General features: G+C 42.0%; 1 protein-coding gene across 1 annotated transcript in view; it reads left to right on the top strand.

The window, feature by feature from the left end:
• The window catches only part of TOX (thymocyte selection associated high mobility group box), a 417,402-nt gene that overhangs the window by 341,450 nt on the left and 54,709 nt on the right, over positions 1–21,243 (top strand). Inside the window, exon 5 of the mRNA XM_060243743.1 lies at positions 14,176–14,406. Coding sequence (XP_060099726.1) covers positions 14,176–14,406 — 231 coding nt within the window. The remainder of the gene's footprint in view (positions 1–14,175; positions 14,407–21,243) is intronic.

Raw genomic sequence — 21,243 nt, 5'->3', positions numbered from 1 at the left:
AAGGATATAATTTAGACATGAGTCATGACTTTTTATGTTATTTCAATACTTTCATTCCTGAAACTGCAAAATAATCAGGTATGTAAGAAAATAAGTCCTACAGCAGTGTGAATAAATTCTCGTTAAAAAAGAATATTATTCACAGAACACACTTTTCATAGAAAAAAATGTCTTGCATATTTTATGCCTTTTAGCATTTCTCAATATACATTTTACATGGGAAAATAATTTGCATATGAAATATATAAACATAAACCAATACTTTGTTTTCAGCCTCTAATAATTTTCAAAATGTTTGCATATTGGGCCGGATTAAGTGAAGTGCTCAGCTCCCTCTGCTTCTCTTAAAGTGTTTCTTCAGAATGCTCAATTTTATAATGAAGCAGTAAACGAAATATCTTCCCCTATTTTATCTTTCTGTGACACTGATTGCATATTCTGTGATCATTGTAATTACTTTTATGACTTAGCAGATCTGATTCGCTGACTCAAATATTTCACATGAAATCTTTCCAATTAGCAAGTAATAATGCTGCCACCTAGTAAATATACTCTCAGCAGAAAAGCTCACACATGTATGCGGAGTCCAAAAATGCTGCTTGTCTTGAAGTTTAAAAAGACACATAGCCCAGTGCTGCAGAATTTACAAAAAAACGCTAATGCTTAGTCTCTGATGATAGCCAAATGGTCACTCTTTGAGAAAGCTCTTCAGTAGGGATATTTATGTATGAGTGGTATGGGAAAAGGTGCTATTAAGTGATTATAATGATTACATTGGACCACAAGGGAGAATAATGTTTCTATAATATGTGGGAGCCAAGTTGTAAGAGTTTATAAATCAGAACCAGCATCTTGAAACATGGTGTCAAGCTCCAATATTTCCCAATAACAGAGTCCTTTTGCTTTGAATCAAAAGATAGGTTTATTGTAAAAAACTCAGGAGCTTTACCAAGGACACAAGCCTTGGGAGTAATGGGGTACAAACAGTTACACAGTTGCTATATAGGATATCATCAAAGGTTATATTACAGATGCATACTTGAGTCACGGGTTCAAAGGTTACTAAGCAACTATCTATTTAACTACTAAGGAATCTTAGGCTATTGAAAATATCAAACCTTTTCACACTTCTCTGTGAAGAGATAAGGGTTGCCTGAGTGAAACCGGGGGGGGGGGAGGCGGCTTGGAGGTACCAGCGGCCAGCCTCTACTATAAACATCCCAGGGCCAGATGTTTTCGCTACGTGCCCTCTAGGTTGTAAATAGTGGGGGAGAGCTGGTGAGCTGATGACATGCTCTCTACATAGTAAAATGTGGTCCAGAAATGAGCGCACTTGACATACTGCCCCCCTAAGCCCCCTTCCTGGGCTTTGAAGGATATTTAGCATAGAATTTTTTAAATTAATGCTGGGGCTCTCACATTTGAACTTATTATCCATTTGTTGTGGGCCGTTGAGAAATGTTACCACCTAATCAGAAAGTACAACACACCCCGCTTCAGCTTAGCATCTAAGATTTCTTCATGATGATTCTGATCTCCCGCCGGGATAGGATCCGAAGCTTTTGGCCTAGGGTGCTAGGGCATCGTTCCAGAGTCTTTTCAAAGTGAGCTGCAATGAAAGATTGGGTGTATCTTACTAAACAATTTTGGCAATTCTAGTTCTACAGTCTCTTTATTGATTACACGTTTTATATGAAATGGTCCCAAAAACTTGTAGGCCAGTTTTTCAGACGTTTGTGGTAATGGCAAGCTCTTGGTGGATAGAAACACTGTATCTCCCACTTTAAAATCCCAAGCTGGTGAGTGATGCTTATCGTAATGCTTTTTGTATGTCTCTTTGGCCAGTTCCAAATTTTCCTGGATGTTGCGCCAAGCTTTCCCCAGTTTCCCCCACCATTGCTCAAAGGTGGATGGGCTTTCTGCTGTCAGTCCTCCTGGCAATTGAGGAAAGGGCTTCCCTTCATAGCCATTCAGCACCAGGAAGGGGGAAGATTTGGTGGCACTATGCATGCTGTTATTATAACCATATTCTGCAAAAGGGAGCAACTCTGCCCAATTCGACTGCTGATAGTTCACAAAGCACTTGAAATATTGTTCTAGCAGCGCATTCACCCTCTCAGTCTGTCCGTCCGTCTGAGGGTGATACGCGGAGCCCAGTCCCTGCTCAATACCGGTTAATTTACAGAACTCCCACCAGAAGTTGGCAACAAATTATACTCCTCTGTCACTAATCAATTTATCTGGGAAGGAATGTAATTTCACCACGTGTTGAAAGAATAATTGAGCTAGTTTCTTAGCCGTCGGTATTTGGGAGCATGGGATAAAGCACGCTTGTTTAGAAAAGATGTCCACTACTACAAGAATTTTGGTTTTTCCCTGGGAAGGAGGGAGTTCCATGATAGTCCAGCGACACTACTGACCAGGGTCGGGCTTCTGTCTCTAGTGGTTGTAATAATCCCGGTGGTTTTCCCCCTCACCATTTCGCCATTAGACAAATTGGCAGGAGGCCACATACTCAGATATGTCACTTTTCATAATGGGCCACCAAAATTGTCTGTTCACAAGGTGCAGGGTTTTGACACACCCAAAATGCCCGGCTATCTTGTTGTCATGGCAGGATTGCAGTATTTCTTTTCTGAGGCTCTCTGGTACGTAACATTTATTGTCCTTCTACCAAAAGCCTCCCTCCCCTCCTCTCACCCCCTCCGGTTTTGCATCTCCTTCCTTTTCTACCTCTTTACTCAGCTTCTCCCCCCCATTGCTCTTCGGTCTCTTTGCACTTTGACTGCGAGCGGTTGATCACAGCTCCCCCCAATTGGCTGGGGGAGTTTAACAAATCAATCACCTCCTCTCTTTGGCAGTTGTGCTGGGGAAGGTGTGATAAAGCGTCCACTAAAAAGTTCTTAGACCCAGGTATGTGTTTTAGCTTGAAATCAAATTTGGTGAAGAACCCCGCCCACCGGATTTGCTTCTCAGTTAGTTTCCAAAGCCCTTTTAGGGCCTCCAAATTTTTATGGTCTGTCCATATCTCAAACGGGACTCTTGCTTCTTTGAGATCTCTATGACTTTAACACGAACGTTACAGCAAATGCCTCTTTGTCCAACACCGACCGGTTCCTTTGGTCTTGCGAAAAATGTTTGGAGATGTAAGCGCAGGGCTTTAGCCCCCCCTCATCTGGTTGCATTAAAATTGCCCCCACAGCGACAACGCTGGCGTCGCATTGAACCACAAAGCGTTTTAATTCATTGGGGTGGATCAGTATGGGTTTACTGGTGAACAGTCTCTTTAATTTAGTGAACGCCTCTTGGCAACTTTCTGTCCATTTCAGTTTGGCTCCCAGCCGTTTGGCCTCAGGACCTTTCCCTTTTGTTTTAAGGAGCATTGTATGGGCAAACCCCTGTATAAAATTATGATAAAAATTTGCAAATCCGATGAAAGATTGGAGCCGTCTACGTGTCCTCGGGGGTTCTCAATCAAGCACGGCTTTTATTTTAGCTGGGTCCATCGCCCCAACACTCTGTAGCCCAGGTAATCCAGTTCCGTCTTATGGAACTCACACTTGGATAGTTTCGCATACAGTTGGTTCTCATAGAGGGTTGCCAACACCTCCCTCACTAATCTCACATGCAAGGAGAGGTCTTTTGAATAAATAATTATATCATCCAGGTACACCACTACTCCGCAGTACAAATACTTCCGCAGCACTTCATTTATGAAGTTCATGAAGACCCTGGGGGCCCCCTGTAAGCCGAATGGTATGACTAAGTATTCAGAATGCCCCGTCGGTGTGTTAAACGCCATTTTTCATTCATCCCCCTCTTTTATGCGCACCTAGAAATAGGCATCCCGCAGATCCAGCTTGGTAAAAATCTTTCTCTCTGACACTGTGCTTAGTAGGTCTTTTATGAGGGGTATGGGGTATGCATTGGGCACCAAAATCGCGTTAATCCCCGTAAAATCCGTGCATAGCCTCAGCCCCGTCTTTTTTCTTCCTAAAGAGCACTGGGGCAGCGTGGGGGGCGGTGGCTGGCTGGATGAAACCACGTTTTAGGTTCTTATCTGAGAACTTGCAAAGCTCTGCCTTTTTGGCCCACCCCATGGAGTATATTTTTGCTCTGGGGAGGCTGTGCCCTGGTATTAATTCTATGGCACAGTCAGTGTCACAGTGTGGTGGGGGGAGCTCGTTAGCTTCTTTTTCACTAAACACTTGTTTTAAGTCTTAATACTCCTTCGGAATCGATTTCACTTCCTCTATGGTGAGGCATAGTTTCTCGTTTAGGGAGGGTTCGGGGCCCACCCCTCGTTCCATCTGTGGGGCTCGCACACCGCATCTCTAAAGTCTATGATTTGGTCCCCCCATCTGATGTTAGGCTCATGTTTAGTCAGCCACCCCACTCCCAAGACGATGTCAAAAGATGATGAGGGGGCCGTGACAAAAATCTCTGTGTCCCAAGTGGTCTTCTATCCCTACCGGCACTCCTTGGGTTTGTTCTGTGCAGGGCTCCCCCTTCATCACCGTTCCATCCATCTTCTCAAATTGGATGGGGTACTGCAAGGGACTCGTATAGAGTCCGAGAGCCTCTACTAGTTTGGGTGTGATTATGTCTCTGGTGACCCAGAATATAGTAGCGCTCGGCATGTATAAAACGTTTAAGGTTGGGATTCAGTAAAGTTAGTGGGATGGAAAAAAGTCCCTGTAATTCTCACCCTCAGTGGCACCATTAGTTCCACAACCTGCTGCTCGGCACCGCTCAGTGCAGGTCGCTCCCGTTTCCTGCTATGTAAAAATAAATGTGTTGTCTGCACTCCTTAGCCTTGATCCAAATTGACTGTATGTTTAACTAAAATTTTAACAACACCCTTCCTTCTTTAGGATCTTCCTTGGTCTTTTAAAATCACATACCAATTCATTATTAATAATTCCATATTTGTTTACCCACAAGGAAACCAGAACTCAGGAATCCTTCCCAACATTTTAAAACTTTTGGATTCCTTTAGTTTCTGTATCCATATTATACCAGAGAAAACCAACTTAGTGTATCCCAGACCTCACACTTTGCCTTTTAAAATCGCATGCCAGTTCTTATTGAGAGTTCCATATCCAGCTATCCACAAAAAGGGGAAAAGGTCAAGAGTCCTTCTTCCTGAAGGAGTTCCACATCTTAATTTGCTGCTGGGGTGCACCTTCTCTCTTCTCAATGTGGCCTGCCCTCTCGTTAACGGGAAGAAGAATTCAACGCCGTTTCCTCCTCTCAGCATGACTTCACTCAATCTTAATTTCCGGTCTTGTTTTGTAACTGAGCCATAAGGATCCATTTGGTTTTCTTTTGTTCGTTTCAGAGCAGATCACTTTTCCATTCTAATTCCACATACGTCACCAGAATCTCTTTAGCACTCAGCTCCTGTAGTGTGGAAAGTTTGCTAGCTTTCGGCATAAAAAGTCTCATTTGCTTTCTAATTAGCTGCATTAATGAGCCAAGATCCTGTTTCAGAGAAGTAATATTCCATAAGATATCTCTTTTATAAGACATTTCGCTTGGCAGTACCATTTTTCTGTCAGCAAACTCAGTCTCTTAAATCAAGTTGAAAAGTACCTTAAAGATCCAGTTAAATCGTCATTCCAAATCAGCTCCATCTGAGATTTCAAATGCTATCATTTCAATTGCAATTAGACAACAGGAACAGATCTCTCTAGAATATGTCTCATTTATGTTCAGATCATATTGCAGCCAAATAATAGTCTCTTTAACATATATCCAATTATAATTCGGGTTGATTTAAGTATTTATATTCAGTCCAATTCAAGTAATTACCGATACTTAAGATTGCTCATAGACTTTTTGAGGCCTCATTTGCAAGAGAAGTAGGCGTATAATCAGCCTCTCCCTTCCTTTGAGCTAGCCACTTGTTGTTATGCAAAACGACCCATCCAGTGGTATTGAAAGCTTACTTACTTGCCAAGTAGAATTGTCACGCTAGAAGTTAAAAGGCGATACATCAAAGATTTACTGAAAAGAGCGAAAGAAAGCAGTCAGGCGTTCATCTTTTTCTGCTGCTGCGCCAGCTATCATGGCGGCAGAGCCTTGGGACATGCAAGAAGCACAGGAGCAGCTGCCGCTGTACCCCTAGCTCCCTGCAAAAGTCCCATGCAACCCCCCCCCCTCCAGGGTCTTCCCTCCAACCACCTGATTCAAAGGTGCCGCAGGAGGACGATCTGCGGACATCCCTCAAGACAAGATGACGTAACCCGGAAGCCAGAATGTAATGTAATTTAGAATGGTAGATTGGAATAAATTTCTCTGCTCTAGAGACAGAGGAGATAACTCTACACAGCAAATCACCCAGCTTCAAAGAAGAAAGTGCTGTAAGGTCACCTCCATGCTTGAGAGGAGACAGATAAAGTATAACGGCAGGATCTCAGATAATTTATTATTTATTTATTTATGTATTTATTACTTTCAATTTATATCCCACCCTCTCCGCAAGCAGACTCAGGGCGGCTTACAACATCATAAAATACAATCAATCCAATAAAACATATAAAACCATAATTTACGTATATCAGCTTTAAAACCATTCTATAGCACTATTTCAGTACAGTATAGGCGGTATTGAATTCTCGACTATGATCGCCAGCATTCTGTAAGATGTCCAGTGGCAGCCCTTTTTCAATCAAACTGCAAAAGCCTGTTTAAACAATTCGGTCTTACAGGCCCTGCGGAACACAGACAAATCCCGCAGGGCCCTTATGGCTTCTGGAAGGGTGTTCCAAGTTCTGGTGCTGCCACCGAAAAAGCCCTGGATCTCGTCATACACAGCCTGGCTTCTTTTGGGCCAAGGGCAGACAACAGATTTTTTGTCCCTGATCGCAGTGCTCTCTGGGGGATATATGGGGAAAGGCGGTCCCGTAGATAGGCAGGTCCCTGACCATAAAGGGCTTTGAAGATTAATACCAACACCTTGAAGCGAACTCGGAACACAACAGGCAACCAGTGCAGCTCCCTCAGCACTGGCTGAATGTGCTCTCAGCATTCCACAGTTACTCTCAGCATTCCACAGTTAAGGATATTCTCCAAAATTGTTCCCTTTTGCTGCAGATGGACAATACAGTAACAATGTTCTGTACAAACAAACAGAATGGTACATAGGCCAGGGACCACTATCTCAAGGGCACCTTGATTTGGAGCATTGTTTTGGACACCAATGTATTTATTCAGGCTATTCACATTCCAGGGAAATTGAATGGAGAAGCTGATAGGCTAACAGGGGCAGGGAGTCTTTGCCACAAATATCTGAAAATGACAAATATCTGAAACCTATTTTTACCCAGTGTCCTGGACACAGACGTATTTATGACCTAAGAGTGTCAAGCATCGATATTTTGCAATAATCAAGTTTTTGTTTTTTAATCAAAGACTTGCTTTATTGAAAACTCCATGACTTGCTCCAAGGACGGATTCCTTGGAAGTAATGATTGACCCAGTATTGAATAGTATCTTATAGACTACTTCAAAAGGCAGGGTTACAGATAACTTCAAAAGAATAACATAAAGATGAAAATGGGGTAGAAGGTTCAAAGGCTACTCACTACTATCTCTTTTATGACTAAGGAATGTTCACATCTCCATTTTCACACATTCCCTGTTGCTGATAAGACATGGCTGGGGGAGAGGCACTTTACACCGTTTAATACAAGGTTACGCTACACATCCTGGATTCAGAGGGATTTATTATGCATCCACAGGGGGGAAGGGAGAGAAAGGGGGGAAGAGAAGGAAAGCATGGAAGAATTGAGCAATTAGCATGCTTGACATACTGCCCCCCGTACGATTTTCTTTGGGGTTTGGTAGGGTGAGCGTTATAAAACTTCTTCATTAGCCGCCCTGAGCCACTTGTGGGAAGGGCGGGATATAAGTTACGGAATAAATAAATAAATAAGTCTGGCACTTGACTTGCGAGCCCTCGACCCATTCGTCGTGGTCTGGGGAAAAATGCTTTCATCAGATCAGAAAATACAAAACCCCTCATTTCAACTTAGCATCCGATATTTCTTTAACTTCATGGTGACTCTGACCCCCAATCAGGATAGGTTGTGGAGCTTGAGGTCGAGGGTGCCAAGACTTAGCTCCAGGATCTCGTCGGAGTAGCCTGCAATGAAATATAGGATGTATTTTACTAAACAGTTTGGGTAACTCAACTTCCACTGTCACTTAGTTAATCACTCTTTTGATACGAAAAGGTCCCAGGAATTTGTATGCCAATTTCTGTGAAGGCTGAGGTAATGGTAAGTTCTTGGTAGACAAAAAGACTGTTTCTCCCACTTTAAAATCCCAAGTCGGGGTATGGCTTTTGTCACAGTGTTTCTTGTATGTCTCTTTGGCTAAATCCAGGTTTTCCTGGAAAAACCTCCAAACTTTCCCTAATTTTCCCCACCATTGTTTAAAAGAAGAAGGTACTTCTGATGTTACTCCCCCCGGCAATAGTGGGAATGGTTTTCCTTCGTACCCATTCACTACTAAGAACAGGGAGGTCTTTGTAGAACTATGCACACTGTTATTGTATCCATATTCTGCAAAGTATTGTATCCATATTCTACCCAGTTTGACTGCTGGTAGTTCACAAAACATCTTAAATATTGCTCCAGTAACGCTTTCAACCTCTCCATCTGTCTGTCTTTTTGAGGGCGATAAGCTGAACTTAATCCTTGTTCGATCCTGTCAGAAGTTGGCAACGAAATGCGGGACCCGGTCACTAATTACCTTGTCCGGGAATTAGTGTAATTTAACCACGTGTTGAAAAAACAATTGGGCTAACTTTTTAGCTGTGGGGACTTGAGTTAACAGTGTGATGCGGTGGCTAAAAAGGCAAATGCAATTTTGGACTGTATTAACAAAAATATAGTTTCCAGATCACATGAAATGATGATATCACTTTACTCTGCTCTGGTAAGACTTCACCTGGAGTATTGTGTTAAGTTTTGGACACCATATTTTAAGAAGGATATAGACAAGCTGGAACGGGTCCAGAAGAGGGCGATGAAGATGGTGAGGGGTCTGGAGACCAGGTCCTATGAAGAAAGGTTGAAGGAGTTGGGCATGTTTAGCCTGGACTGGAGGCGGCTGAGAGGTGATACAATCACCATCTTCAAGTACTTGAAGAGCTTCCATATACAGCAGGGGTCCCCAACCCCCGGGCCGTGGACCAGTACCGGTCCGTGGCCTGTTAGCAACCGGGCCACAGAGTGAGGCAGAGATCTTCACCTACTCCTTATTTAAAGACCCCTATGGGGGGCAGGGACAGGCTATGGGCATGGGGCAGCCTGGGGAAGCAAAAACCCCAGCATCCCCACCCCCACCGGTTCATGGAAAAATTGCCTTCCACAAAACCGGTCCCTGGAGCTGAAAAGGTTGGGGGCCACTGATATAGAGGATGGTTTGGAAATGTTTTCTGTAACCCCAGAAGGTGGGAGCAGAACCAGTGAGTTGAAATTAAATCAAAAGAGTTTCCGGCTCAACTTCAGGAAGAACTTCCTGACTGTTAGAGCCGTTCCTCAGTAGAACAGGCTTCCTCAGGAGATGGTAGGCTCTGCTTCCTTGGAGGTTTTTGAACAGAGGCTAGATGGCAATCTGTCAGCAATGAAGATCCTGTGAATTCAAGGGGAGGTATTTGTGAGTTTTGTGCATTGTGCAAGGGGTTGGACTAGATGATCCTGGAGGTCCCTTCGAACTCTGTGATTCTATGTTTCGTGGTCATTTGGATTTCACTTACAAAAGGATTTCTTGTGAATTAGAGAGAAGGGAGCCATGAGAGCACTGTAAACAGTAGTAACTAACTAAAACATGATTGTTGAAGAAATGCTTCAGCCTATTTTGTTTATGTGGCAGAGAGAGGCTTAACCAATTTTACTTTATATGGTAAGTTATACTAGAATTTTATGTTGTTTGTTCAGTCTATTATGCAGATGGCGCTTGATTAAAATCTATTTTAAACTATGGTGATTACTGCGAGATAGTGTTAACAAAACAGCTCTCCTACCACCATTAAAGGCTTTGGAATGATTGCAGTTTATTTTAAATATGCTTATAGGCGTTCCTTAACTTCTCAAGGGACATTTAGATATCAACAGTGTGCCTTATTTGATAGTCTTAAATCCTTTACTATATATCCTTGTGATCTATTATTCGTGCAACATGTTTAATACACACATTTTTAAAGTGAGAGACCATTGCTTTCTTGTGATAAATAAGTTAAATACATCACTATAATTAAGCAATAAGTCCTGACAGGAGGTGGATTACCATGAGCTAACTGCACCTCTAGGGATTTTGAAGCACAAGTCTATGCTTAGCAGAATAAGTATGAGGATTTTTTTAATTATTTCCCATCTGTCTCTGTTTTGGTGGTTTGTAGCAAAGTCTGTATAACTGCTGGATGGTTGTAAGCGTAAGTTGGAGACATCACCCCCATTATTTTCAAGGTTATTAGTTGTGGAATGTATCCATATTTTAAAATATATTAATAGAATTCCCATAGGGAATAGTCTGACTTTAGTTCTATGGATGAACAACTCAGAGGCAATGGATCATTTAGAATGTTTCAAAGATTGTTCAGTTTACAGATAACAGGTTCCCTGTGTAACCTTTGGACATGTTGAAGCTATTCACAAGGCTAAACACTGGATCATAATTCTACTTCAAATATGTGAAGGTTTATCCAATTTTTTTAAAAGACCTTCCCTCACACCACCCAGTACAGCAGCAGTATCATTACATCCCAACCATGGACACAGGTGGAGATTTACCACAGACATAGCTTGTCCACCAGCTTTTTAGGGGGGAAATCTTAAAATATGTTTTCTTTATTGCAAGCAGAGCAAATATTCATAAATAAGGGGGGGGACTTTTTTCAAGCTTTATCAGAACACAAATTAGTGCTCCCCCCCCCCCCCATATAGGTGACACTTTAGCTTTCTCAGATTTCCAGTTCCTTTCCTGGCTCTTGCTTGGAGGAGCTGGTTCAGAAAAAGAAGAAGGCTTGATTAACCAGCCTTGCCAAAAATGCAGGAGTCACGTCAGTTGTTTCTGAGCATGCTGTAAGGCTGTAGTTTTACGGATTTCTTCAGGAGTAAGGCTATTGAAGAACTAATTGTTCATCAGTTAACTAGCACTCTAAGAGACAAAGATTAATTTGGGTGACTTCCTGGACTTCTCTGAATTTGAAAAATACAGCCAAATATATATACACAGAGATGTCTAGGGATGAAATTACATTTAAAATTAGCTATAGCATTTCTTATCATTCCCCAAAAAAGATAAATACATATTGCTGAAGAAATACATATTAGTTGAAGAATAATTATCAACTTTGTTATCAAAAATACAATCCTTATTGTATTAAAGGTCAATTAATTGTATCATATAGCTAAGAAGAAAGGCAATACCATATCATCCACATAAGACCACGAAGAGTAGGACATAACCAGGGTCTACAACTATGTATATAACTAGGGATCTACAACTACAAGAATGGACCTTAATTCTGGTGAAGAGAGACATACTTGGCCTCTCACTCTGATGTCTTCTTGCCCCACCCACAGTAGGCTGGAGACAAAGGTCATATGTAGAAAGAAGCCTCTGCCTCTAGCCTCTTATTGTGCTTTCCTTGCCTGTAATCAGAGCATGTAGCATTGCTTTCTAAGGGTATCATATGGCTGGCTGCTCTGGGAATCAGGATACCAAGCTAATAGCATTTAGCTTCTCACTCGAAACTGAAAGAGCTCTTTTAGCAGACTCATAGCATAGCATACCTGGTCTGTTTCCTATAGTGTGACCTCCACAAAAAACACAATTCCACCCTTACTTTCCAGTTCACCCCCTTCAGCCTCCAGTGGTTTAAAGGGGCAATGAGTCTTTCCCCCTGAAAGGTCAGTTTTTGAATTCCTTCACCAACTGTGTTTCTCCCTTCTTAGTCTCTGTCAAGCGTCGATATTTCTCAATAAGCAGTCTTTTGTTTTAAATCAAAGCTGTTTTATTGTTAGAAACTCAGAAGCTATACCAAGGACACAAGCCTTGGGAGTAATGACGTATACAGGGTTACACAGCTGCTATATAGGATATCTTCAAAGATTACCATACAGATGCATACTTGAGTCACGGGTTCAAAGGTTACTAAACACTATCTCTTTTATTACTAAAGAATTTAGGTTATTAAAAAAAACATCTCCCATTCTCACACTTCTCTAGCAGAAGATAAGAGATGTCTGTGTGAACCTGTGGGAGAAGCGACTTGAAAGTGGTACCAGCCAGACTGTAGCATAAACATCCTTGGGCCAGATGGATTTATTACTTGCCCAATGGTTGTAAATAAGGGGGGAGCAGTAGAGAGTTGGTGACCTGCTCTTTGTCTAAGAAACAATTATGTTACAGAAATAAGCGCGCTTGACAGTCTCACTGTTTGAAACACAATGAAAATTTCCTCTCTCTTGACAAGGAACCATAATGCAGATTTCAGCATACTGACATTTCCTTCTGGGAAGAGGAAACTTCTTACTGCATCACAGAGCAGGAACACAACAAGATATTTACAGGTGGGAGGGGGGGATCAAAACTCTGAATCACAATGGAAAGTCAGCATTTTCCCACCCAGAAAATTTGGATATGGCAGCCCTATTGAAATGAAATTTTAAAAGTTTCTGGCTCAACATTAGAAAGAATTTCCTGACAGAGCAGTCCCTTAGTGGAACAGGCTTTCTTAGGAGGTGGTGGACTCGCCTCCTTTGGAAGTTTTTAAACAGGCCATCTGACAGCAATGTAGATCTTGTGAATGGGGGGGGGGAGAGTTATTTGTGAATTTCCTGCATTGTGCAGAGGGTTGGACTACATGACCCTGGAGATCTTTTCCAACTCTATGATTCTATTGTGGGCCACAGAACATGGCATACTGCTGTCACAGTTGGGGCAACTGGGGGACAATCTAGGGGTGGACAGAGTGTCACATGTGAAGTTTTGAGGCAAAACTCTATGGGTTTTTACCTTCAAAATCATAGCGTTTGCCCCAAAACCAGAGTATTGCTATACAACATCCCCAATGTGATGGCAGCACCTGGAAGTGATATTATCCTGTCAGGGAAATTGCACAGTGACCTCCCTGTTTGCAGGTGAGGTTTCTCCCATCATTCAGCTAGCCAGATCAAAAGCCCCAAAAGCAGGGGAACCCAAACTGGGACCTGGCACAATTTTTAATATCAGTTTCCCTGCATGCTCATTTTTTGCACAAATTCTAGCACAAGGTCACATGCAGCCTGTAGATCATATATTGCATATGCATGTAATAGCTCAATATACGATTGAGGATAAACAGTACAGGTATATGTGTGAAGCTGTGTTGCTGTTCTTTAGTGAGCAGTAAAGGAAAATGCCAACAGTCAATGTGTGCCATAATTAGGAGGATAAGATTAAAACATGGAGTAGCTGGCTGAGACTTCATGGGAAGCCAAGCCACCAGTGCAGCTTCCCGGCTATGCCAGGGAAGTTTGCAAATAAAAGCAGTGGCAGCAAGAGGTGGTGTGGTGTGAAGGAAACACATTTACATTGTACAAATTCTTATCCTGCGGGAAGCATCCTTTTACTAAATCCAGTATCATCATCAGCAGTGATTTTGAATTGAAGTCTTGCAATGGGTATTTTCTCCATATTTTAGTTTTGATGTTACATAAATTTTCAACAACTGTCTTGATTTAAGATAGAGATGAATTGAACTTTAAGCTCGTCTTAATCCAATAGAAGGTTTTTTTAAAATCCTACCATAAAACATATCCCCCCCCCCTCTGTATTTGGATTTCCTCTGTAATTGAACTACTAGCCAGTGCATAATCATATTCTTCAGAGGGATGTCAAGCCATTAGCAGTAATATTTGAAAAAAGATGAAAAGCTAAGCTGTAACTAGTGAAAGAAAAATACATAATAACATTCAGAAAGTAAAGTTATATAACCTACTATATTTAAAATGCATTTTAGAGATGAAAGCATGTAAGATAACAGAAATTTGGATTATAAAAAGATATAATTGAAATAATCTGCAAAACAAACTCCAAATGTATGTTGACAAAGAACTAGAGATTAGTTTTCTCTACAGTAATTGCGTGTTTGTAATGTAGCCTATATTTACTTTGCAGGTCAATGGTGGAGAAAAAAGACCTGCCTCTGATATGGGAAAGAAACCCAAAACTCCCAAGAAGAAGAAGAAGAAGGATCCCAATGAGCCACAGAAGCCTGTTTCTGCCTATGCATTATTTTTCCGAGATACTCAAGCAGCCATCAAAGGCCAAAATCCAAATGCTACCTTTGGGGAAGTCTCTAAAATTGTAGCTTCCATGTGGGATGGCTTGGGGGAAGAGCAAAAACAGGTACCAAATTACACTTACATATTCATGAAATTGGTTAACTGAATTATATACTCAAAATGTATGATTTAACTATTATTTTTCAGCAGCTATTTTTATTACTAGAAACAAGCCACCAAATGCCCCAAATTGCAACCTGGATCAGAATATTTGTTTTCTTACCTGGAACTTCAAACAGCTGTAATGATTCCACAAGCCTGAAACTAATTGGCAGGTATTACATTAGAAGAGTGGTGTGAACAACATAAATTTTCATATTTGCAATATTAAGAAGAAGACTGCAGGTTTATACCCCGCCCTTCTCTCTGAATCAGAGATCAGAGTGGCTTACAATCTCCTATATCTTCTCCCCCCACAACAGACACTCTGTGAGGTGGGTGGGGCTGAGAGGGCTCACCAGCAGCTACCCTTTCAAGGACAACTCCTGCAATAGCTATGGCTAGCCCAAAGCCATGTGGAGGGGGGGGAGTCAACCCCAGTTCTCCCAGATAAGAGTCTGTTACACCAGGCATTCAGTTTTGATCAATTACCTATTTCTGCATTTACCTTTTCTAGGTCTGTGTTATGAAAATTACTAAAACACCATGCCAAAGAAGGCAGGTGCTTATATCCATATATATATATATATATATATATATATATATATATATATATATATATATATATATATATATATATATATATATATATGTGACAGGATTTTTGCACTGTAGTGGCGAGATCATTCAAAAGCTCTAAGACGAGGACTGATTCCTCACTAGTAGTTGTTCTGCCCCCCAGGCTTTCTGCTTTCCCCAGCTCAAGCAATCAATTCCCCACTGGTTGCTGTGCAGATGCATTTTGATCCGCAGCTCCCTCCAATTTCCCTCATGGTTCCTTGCTCTTGCTTTTTGGAGACCAAGAAACGACAAAGGAAACTGGAGGGACCCACAGATCAAAATGTGTCTGCGCAGCAACTGATGGAGAATTGATCAGTTGAGCCAGGGAAAGCAGAAGCCCAGGGGCAGAGCAACTGCTAGGGAGGAATCAGACTAGTACTACACTTAAATACTGTAGTGGGCTATCATACAGTGTAAAGGATTTTAATTAAAAAGCGTGTAAACAAATGACATTAGCATATACTGAAAGGTTTCACCACTAATGGCCTGGGCACTAACCAGTAAATGCCCATAACACATGTACAACAATGCTCCATACAGCATATTGTTATGGCAGTGGAATATGTACCTTGCATTGTCAAAGTAATAAAATAACTGCTCCAATTATGCAAAATTTGATTTTTCCTTTGCATTCTTCATTCTATGTTGAAAACAATAATGAGGATTCTTTGCAACAACTGTAGAATGGATGCGTGCAAAAAAGGTTTAATCTGAGTGGCAGGCTATACAGAGATACAGCTCTCCTTATAACATGGCTGTTCTGTGAAAAGTGTACTGTTCTTATGTACATGGAAGATGTTTCTTTTTTGAAGATAGATGATTAAACAGACATACAGATAGATCAGACAGCTGGGAAAATGCTGTATTCCACATCCAGTGATATCATGGATTTGGTTTATTTTATTTTATTTTTTGTTGCCTCCTTTCTCACTGAGACTCACGGCAGATTGCAAGTGTGATAGAACTATTCAGTCAGTCTGTAAGCCACTTACAAAATATGATAGCAACCTTTGAATTATAACAATTGACTCTAACAATAAAGATTCCTTATAAAATAAATATATTTGCCAATTCCAGTGGCACCCAAAGATCTGCCTCTATTATGGTTGATCTCCAGGTGACCAAGATCAGTTCCCCTGGAGAAAATTGCTGCTTTGGAGGACAGTGTCTATGGCATTATACCCTGCTGAGATACTTCCCCTACCCAAACCCCACCCTCACCAGGCTCCACCCTGAAAATCTCCAGGTTTTCCCAACTCAGAGCTGGCCACCTAGGCTTCCCAATCCCCAGGTCACAGCGAGGGATCCTCCGGTTTCACAGGCTTCCCCCTAGGGTTGCCAAGTCCAATTAAAGAAAAATTTGGGGACTTTGGGGGCGGAGCCAGGAGACTTTGGGGGTGGAGCCAGGAGACATTGGGGGTGGAGCCAAGAACAAGGATGTGACAAGCATAATTGAACTCCAAGGGAGTTCTGGCCATCACATTTAAAGGGACAGCACACCTTTTAAAATTCCTTTCTTCCATAGGAAATAATGAAGTATAGGGGCACCATCTTTTGGGGCTCATAGAATTGGACCCTCTGGTCCAATCGTTTTGAAACTTGGGGGGTATTTTGGGGAGAGGCACTAGATGTTATACTAAAAATTTGGTGCCTCTACCTCAAAAAATAGCCCCCCCAGAGCCCCCAATACCAATGGATGAATTCCCTATTATTCCCTATGGGAATCGTTCTCCATAGGGAATAATAGAATGCCCAGTAGACATTTCCCTCCCCCCCCCCGCTTTCTAAAAGGGGGGAGGGCCTCCAAACCAGGGAATCCCCTGCCCCCTCCCTCTCTCCCACACACACACACACACACACACTTACCAGATCTTCTTCCGGAGAACTCTTGCTGTGAAAGCGAAAGCAAAAGAAAGGGCGGAGCTGTTCTCCCAAGCCCTTCCTGCTCCCTGCCCAGCCTTAAAGGAGCAGACATTTTACAAACGGCTCAGGAGCTCTATAATGAAGCCTACAGGTATGTTCTCCCCCCCCTCCACCCCCCACCCCCCCGCTTCCCACTTCTTGAAGACCGGGAGATGAGGCTGCAAACCCAGGGGACTCCCGCCAGAGCGGGAGGGTTAGGAAGCCTACTTCCCCCGCCTCCAGCCAGGTGGCTGGAGGAAGCCCCACCCCCCACAACCACCAGTACCTCTAGATTTCCCACAGGTTTTGAAACAAGTCCAGTTTTAAAATGTGTGTGTGTGTGCTCATGCCTTTAAAGTTGAGCAGGAAGCAGGAAGTACTTCATGGGGAAGGGTCAGCAGCAGCCTCTGGGAACGCTGTCACTCTGTTTGTTTTACTTTCGTTTCAAAGCAAGTAAGAGTGTGTGTGAGTGTATATGTGTGTGTGTGTGAGAGAGAGAGAGAGCGAAGCATAGCCCCTGTAATTTTCAGATGTCGTTGTGGAGGAACCAGACCCAGTGAGTGAGAGAGTGTGTGTACTTTTCAGAAGTCTTTGTAGGGGAGGCAGTAATAGTGTATGTCTGTCTCTGAACTTGTTTTGCATTGTTTTCAGAGTCTTTATATAGGAGCCTGTTTATGGGATGGAGGAAAACTCCACCTCTCTCTCTTTTTATTTGCCTGTGTTAGCTTGAAGAACAGCAGTTCCTGTGAGTAAAGCCCCAGGGAGATCACAAAAATGTGAGCTTGCAAACTGCATTTTGGCTGCTTTTTGTGTGTTTACACTTCATTTACTAGAATTGCAACTGTTGGGGGATGAGGAAATGATGACCATTCAGGTGAACTGCACTACTGTATGTGCTCTGTATCTCATACCAACCTTTTGAACCTAAATATTTGTACTAGTATAACTGCCTACACTGATGTTTTTGCTTGCAATCAGTTTTCGTTCAGGCTGTAAAGAAGTCACAGATGACAAATTATATTGCTATCATTTCTATCACAATTAGGCAGCTGAAACTTCCCCTTCTTGCAGTCTCCAGTTTAAAACCATTCAGCTTGATCCTGTGTATGTTTACTCAGAAGTCCCAGAGATTTCAAAATAAAATGCATTTATTTTGGAAATGGGAAGGTCTGGCTCCACCCTAAAGTCTCCTGGATCCACTCCCAAAGTCTCCTGGCTCCACCCCCAAAGTCCCTAGATATTTTCTGAATTAGACTTGGCAACCCTATGGCCACCATAAAAACAAAGCTATTTAGTCACTCAGCAAGCATGCCAGAAATGTGGTAAGATTCCTAGTAGAACAGCATAGTTCTTTGGTTCTGGGATTGAAGAACTGGAAGGGGGAAAAAGAGTCCCAGATAGAGGCCGCTTTCCCAGCTTTCTTACAGCCACTTCTTCTCTTTACAATTCAGTTATTGCTCCTCTCATTTAAAATTAAAGGCAATCTGATTTTAATTGTTTCCCTACTCACCCTTGTATGTTAGCCAGGCTTTCTTGACAAATACAAGCCTTATTTTATTAAGAGTGGGATGCCATTCATAGGTTTGTGCAAGAGATAAAGCAGAGCTATTCATATTTGTCAGAGGGGATGTGCAATGGGTGCCTAGAAAGAGGCATATGACTGGATCCTGCAAATCTCTTCCGATGCTTGTTTTCCTCCAGTACAAAATGCCTTTCCATTAAGCTAGAGGCCCTTCCAAAGGAAGGCTTTTTGCGCCAGGGTAAAGGGCCATTATTTGCAGAACAGTGCCACAGGATCCATCCCATAATGTTCATTTTTGTGGTAGGATTCTTGTTTTCAAATTCAGGTTTCCAGAACAATTTTTGAACAAAGGGTGAGGGTTGGGAAATTAGGGCACCATAGAGACACTGGCTGGCCGTAAAATGTGAAGGCAGGATGGATACTCTCTGTCTTTACAAAAGGTGAATGGGAGTCAGGTACACAATGCCATATCTCAGCTTCAACTTTTAGTAACTATGGACATATGAAGCCTTCCTTTACTATATCGTGAACATGAAAGTTGCTTTCTTGCATTAGCTAGCTTTCTTGTACCCTCACCTTCTGCTCTGCTTGTTGTACACCATTTGTTGAAAGCTTTTACTGCTACCCCCTATTTTCAGGCTGTCATTCCCTGATTTTCACCCTGCTGCATGTTCTGCTGGGGAAAGATAAGGAAGTTCCTGCAGCCCAGGAAAGGGAAAGCTGGAGGAAGTCCAAGAAATCCACCCTTGTCCCCTTACAGGCAGTCTGCAGAGATGAACTGATTTCTCTCCAGTTCTTAAAATTTACACAGAAAACATTGCATGCACTGCTTTTCTTTCTGGTATTTGCCAACCATGTTACACTAATTGACAGAAACATCCAGGGGTTTCTCATTTTCCAGCTGTGTTTATTTGACTTAGCATATGGGAGCATGCAAATTATTAAAGGAAAGCTGTGTTAATCACTGGAGTTTGGCAGTTTCTCATGGTAAATTACAGAGAAGCAAAAGTGTGTTCCATTTAAGAATACAAAGTAATATAATCTGAAAGGGTTCTGTCTATTGCTGTATAAATCTTAAAACCTTCAAGCCAGTGGCCACTTGAGCATTTGCTACAACAAACCAAGGTCTGCCATTTGAGGTCTGCCTGAAATGCTTGTTTTTCTGTTAAGCAGTATTATTAGTTTGTGGCTGCTAAGCAGTGGCCCAAACACTGGGGTAGTGGATCAGTTTTACCAGGTAACATTAAAGGGACGTCTACTTCCATAATCTCTATTCTAATATATATAGCAGCATCTGTTGCTTGAAGTCAGAGTCTGACTTCAAGTTGAATTGATTATTTGTCCATTTCAATACAGAAATTCTTCTGTAAAATGTGAATATATTATATTTCAGTATCATAAGATAGTGCTTGCTTCAGGCTTCTCAAACAGTACAGCGTAATCAAACAAAGGCTGAGTAGCAATATAATTTGGGCACTCTAACTGCTCTCCTTGCTGCAAATACAAAATCTGAAAAAGACAGCATCAGAATTCTAGAAACACAGAATATCATGAATCCTACAGGAGATTTCCCTCCAGAAACAGTGTCTTTGGAACACCAACAGAAAGTAAAAGACAGACTAAGACATGAAAAATTTGAAGACTAGGAGGAAAAACATTTATACTTGGACATTACAGCACCTATTTTGGTTGTAGGCCTATCTGCGCCTGCACTGTGAAACAATCCAGTGTCTGTTCCTAGAGTTCTCAGTTTGAATCATATAGGAAGAACTCCCCCACTCCTAAATTTATTCTGCCAGTTTTGTTTTATTATTGTCTATTATTGTGATAGAATTACCAGCTTTAGGCTGGGAAATTCCTGGAGATATGAAGGTGAAGCCTTGGAGAGGGGTGGAATTTAGGAAGGAAAGGAACTTCATCAGGGTATAATACCATAATATCTTCCAAAGCAGCCATTTTCTTCAGGGGAACTGATTTGTGTTGTCTGGAGATCAGTCATTATTCTAGGAGAACTCCAGACCTGCTTTGTTGTGACCAGTTCCATTTCTTCCATTCTTGAACAAGAGAATTATGAAGTTCATAGTTTGGGGTTTGTTGCTACCAGATACTTGCCTACGGTTGAAGACACAGATCTGCTCAATGGTACATAGATCCTTCTATCAGGTCCACCTAGTTTAGCAGCTATGGCTGTTTTGATCACAGTGATTCATACTCTGATCACATTTGCATTAGATTACTGTAATATGCTCCATATGTCTTGGAAAATAGTTCAGAAACTTCAGTTGGTCTAAAATGTGGCAGACAGGCTACTGTCAGTTTGGTTATAGGGAATGTATCACCCCTGTGCTGAAAGATGTACACTGACCACCCATCTGTTAATGGGCACAATTCAAAGTACTGGGTCTTACCTTTAAGGCCCTAAACAGCTTGGAGCTAGGATACCTGAAGGACCGTTTCTTTCAATCAGGGCTTTTTTGGTAGAAAGAGCCGAGCAGGAACTCATTTGCATATTAGGCCACACCCCCTGGTGTCACCATTGTTTCACATAGGGCTTTTTGTGGGAAAAGCCCAGTCGGGATTCATTTTCATATTAGGCCACACCTCCTGACACCAAGCCAGCCAGAACTGTTCCTATGCATTCCTGCTCAAAAAAACCCCTGCTTTCAATACAATCCAGCCCTTAAGATCTGTCTCTCAAGCCATGCTCTTTGTGCCCCTGCCTTGAGAGATGAGGCTGGTAGCAGCTAGGTGGCATCT

This window comes from Heteronotia binoei, chromosome 7 (assembly GCF_032191835.1).
Source record: "Heteronotia binoei isolate CCM8104 ecotype False Entrance Well chromosome 7, APGP_CSIRO_Hbin_v1, whole genome shotgun sequence".
NCBI lineage: Eukaryota > Metazoa > Chordata > Lepidosauria > Squamata > Gekkonidae > Heteronotia > Heteronotia binoei.
Note: the sequence above shows the minus strand (reverse complement) of the source record. Positions and strands in the feature narration are given on the sequence as shown.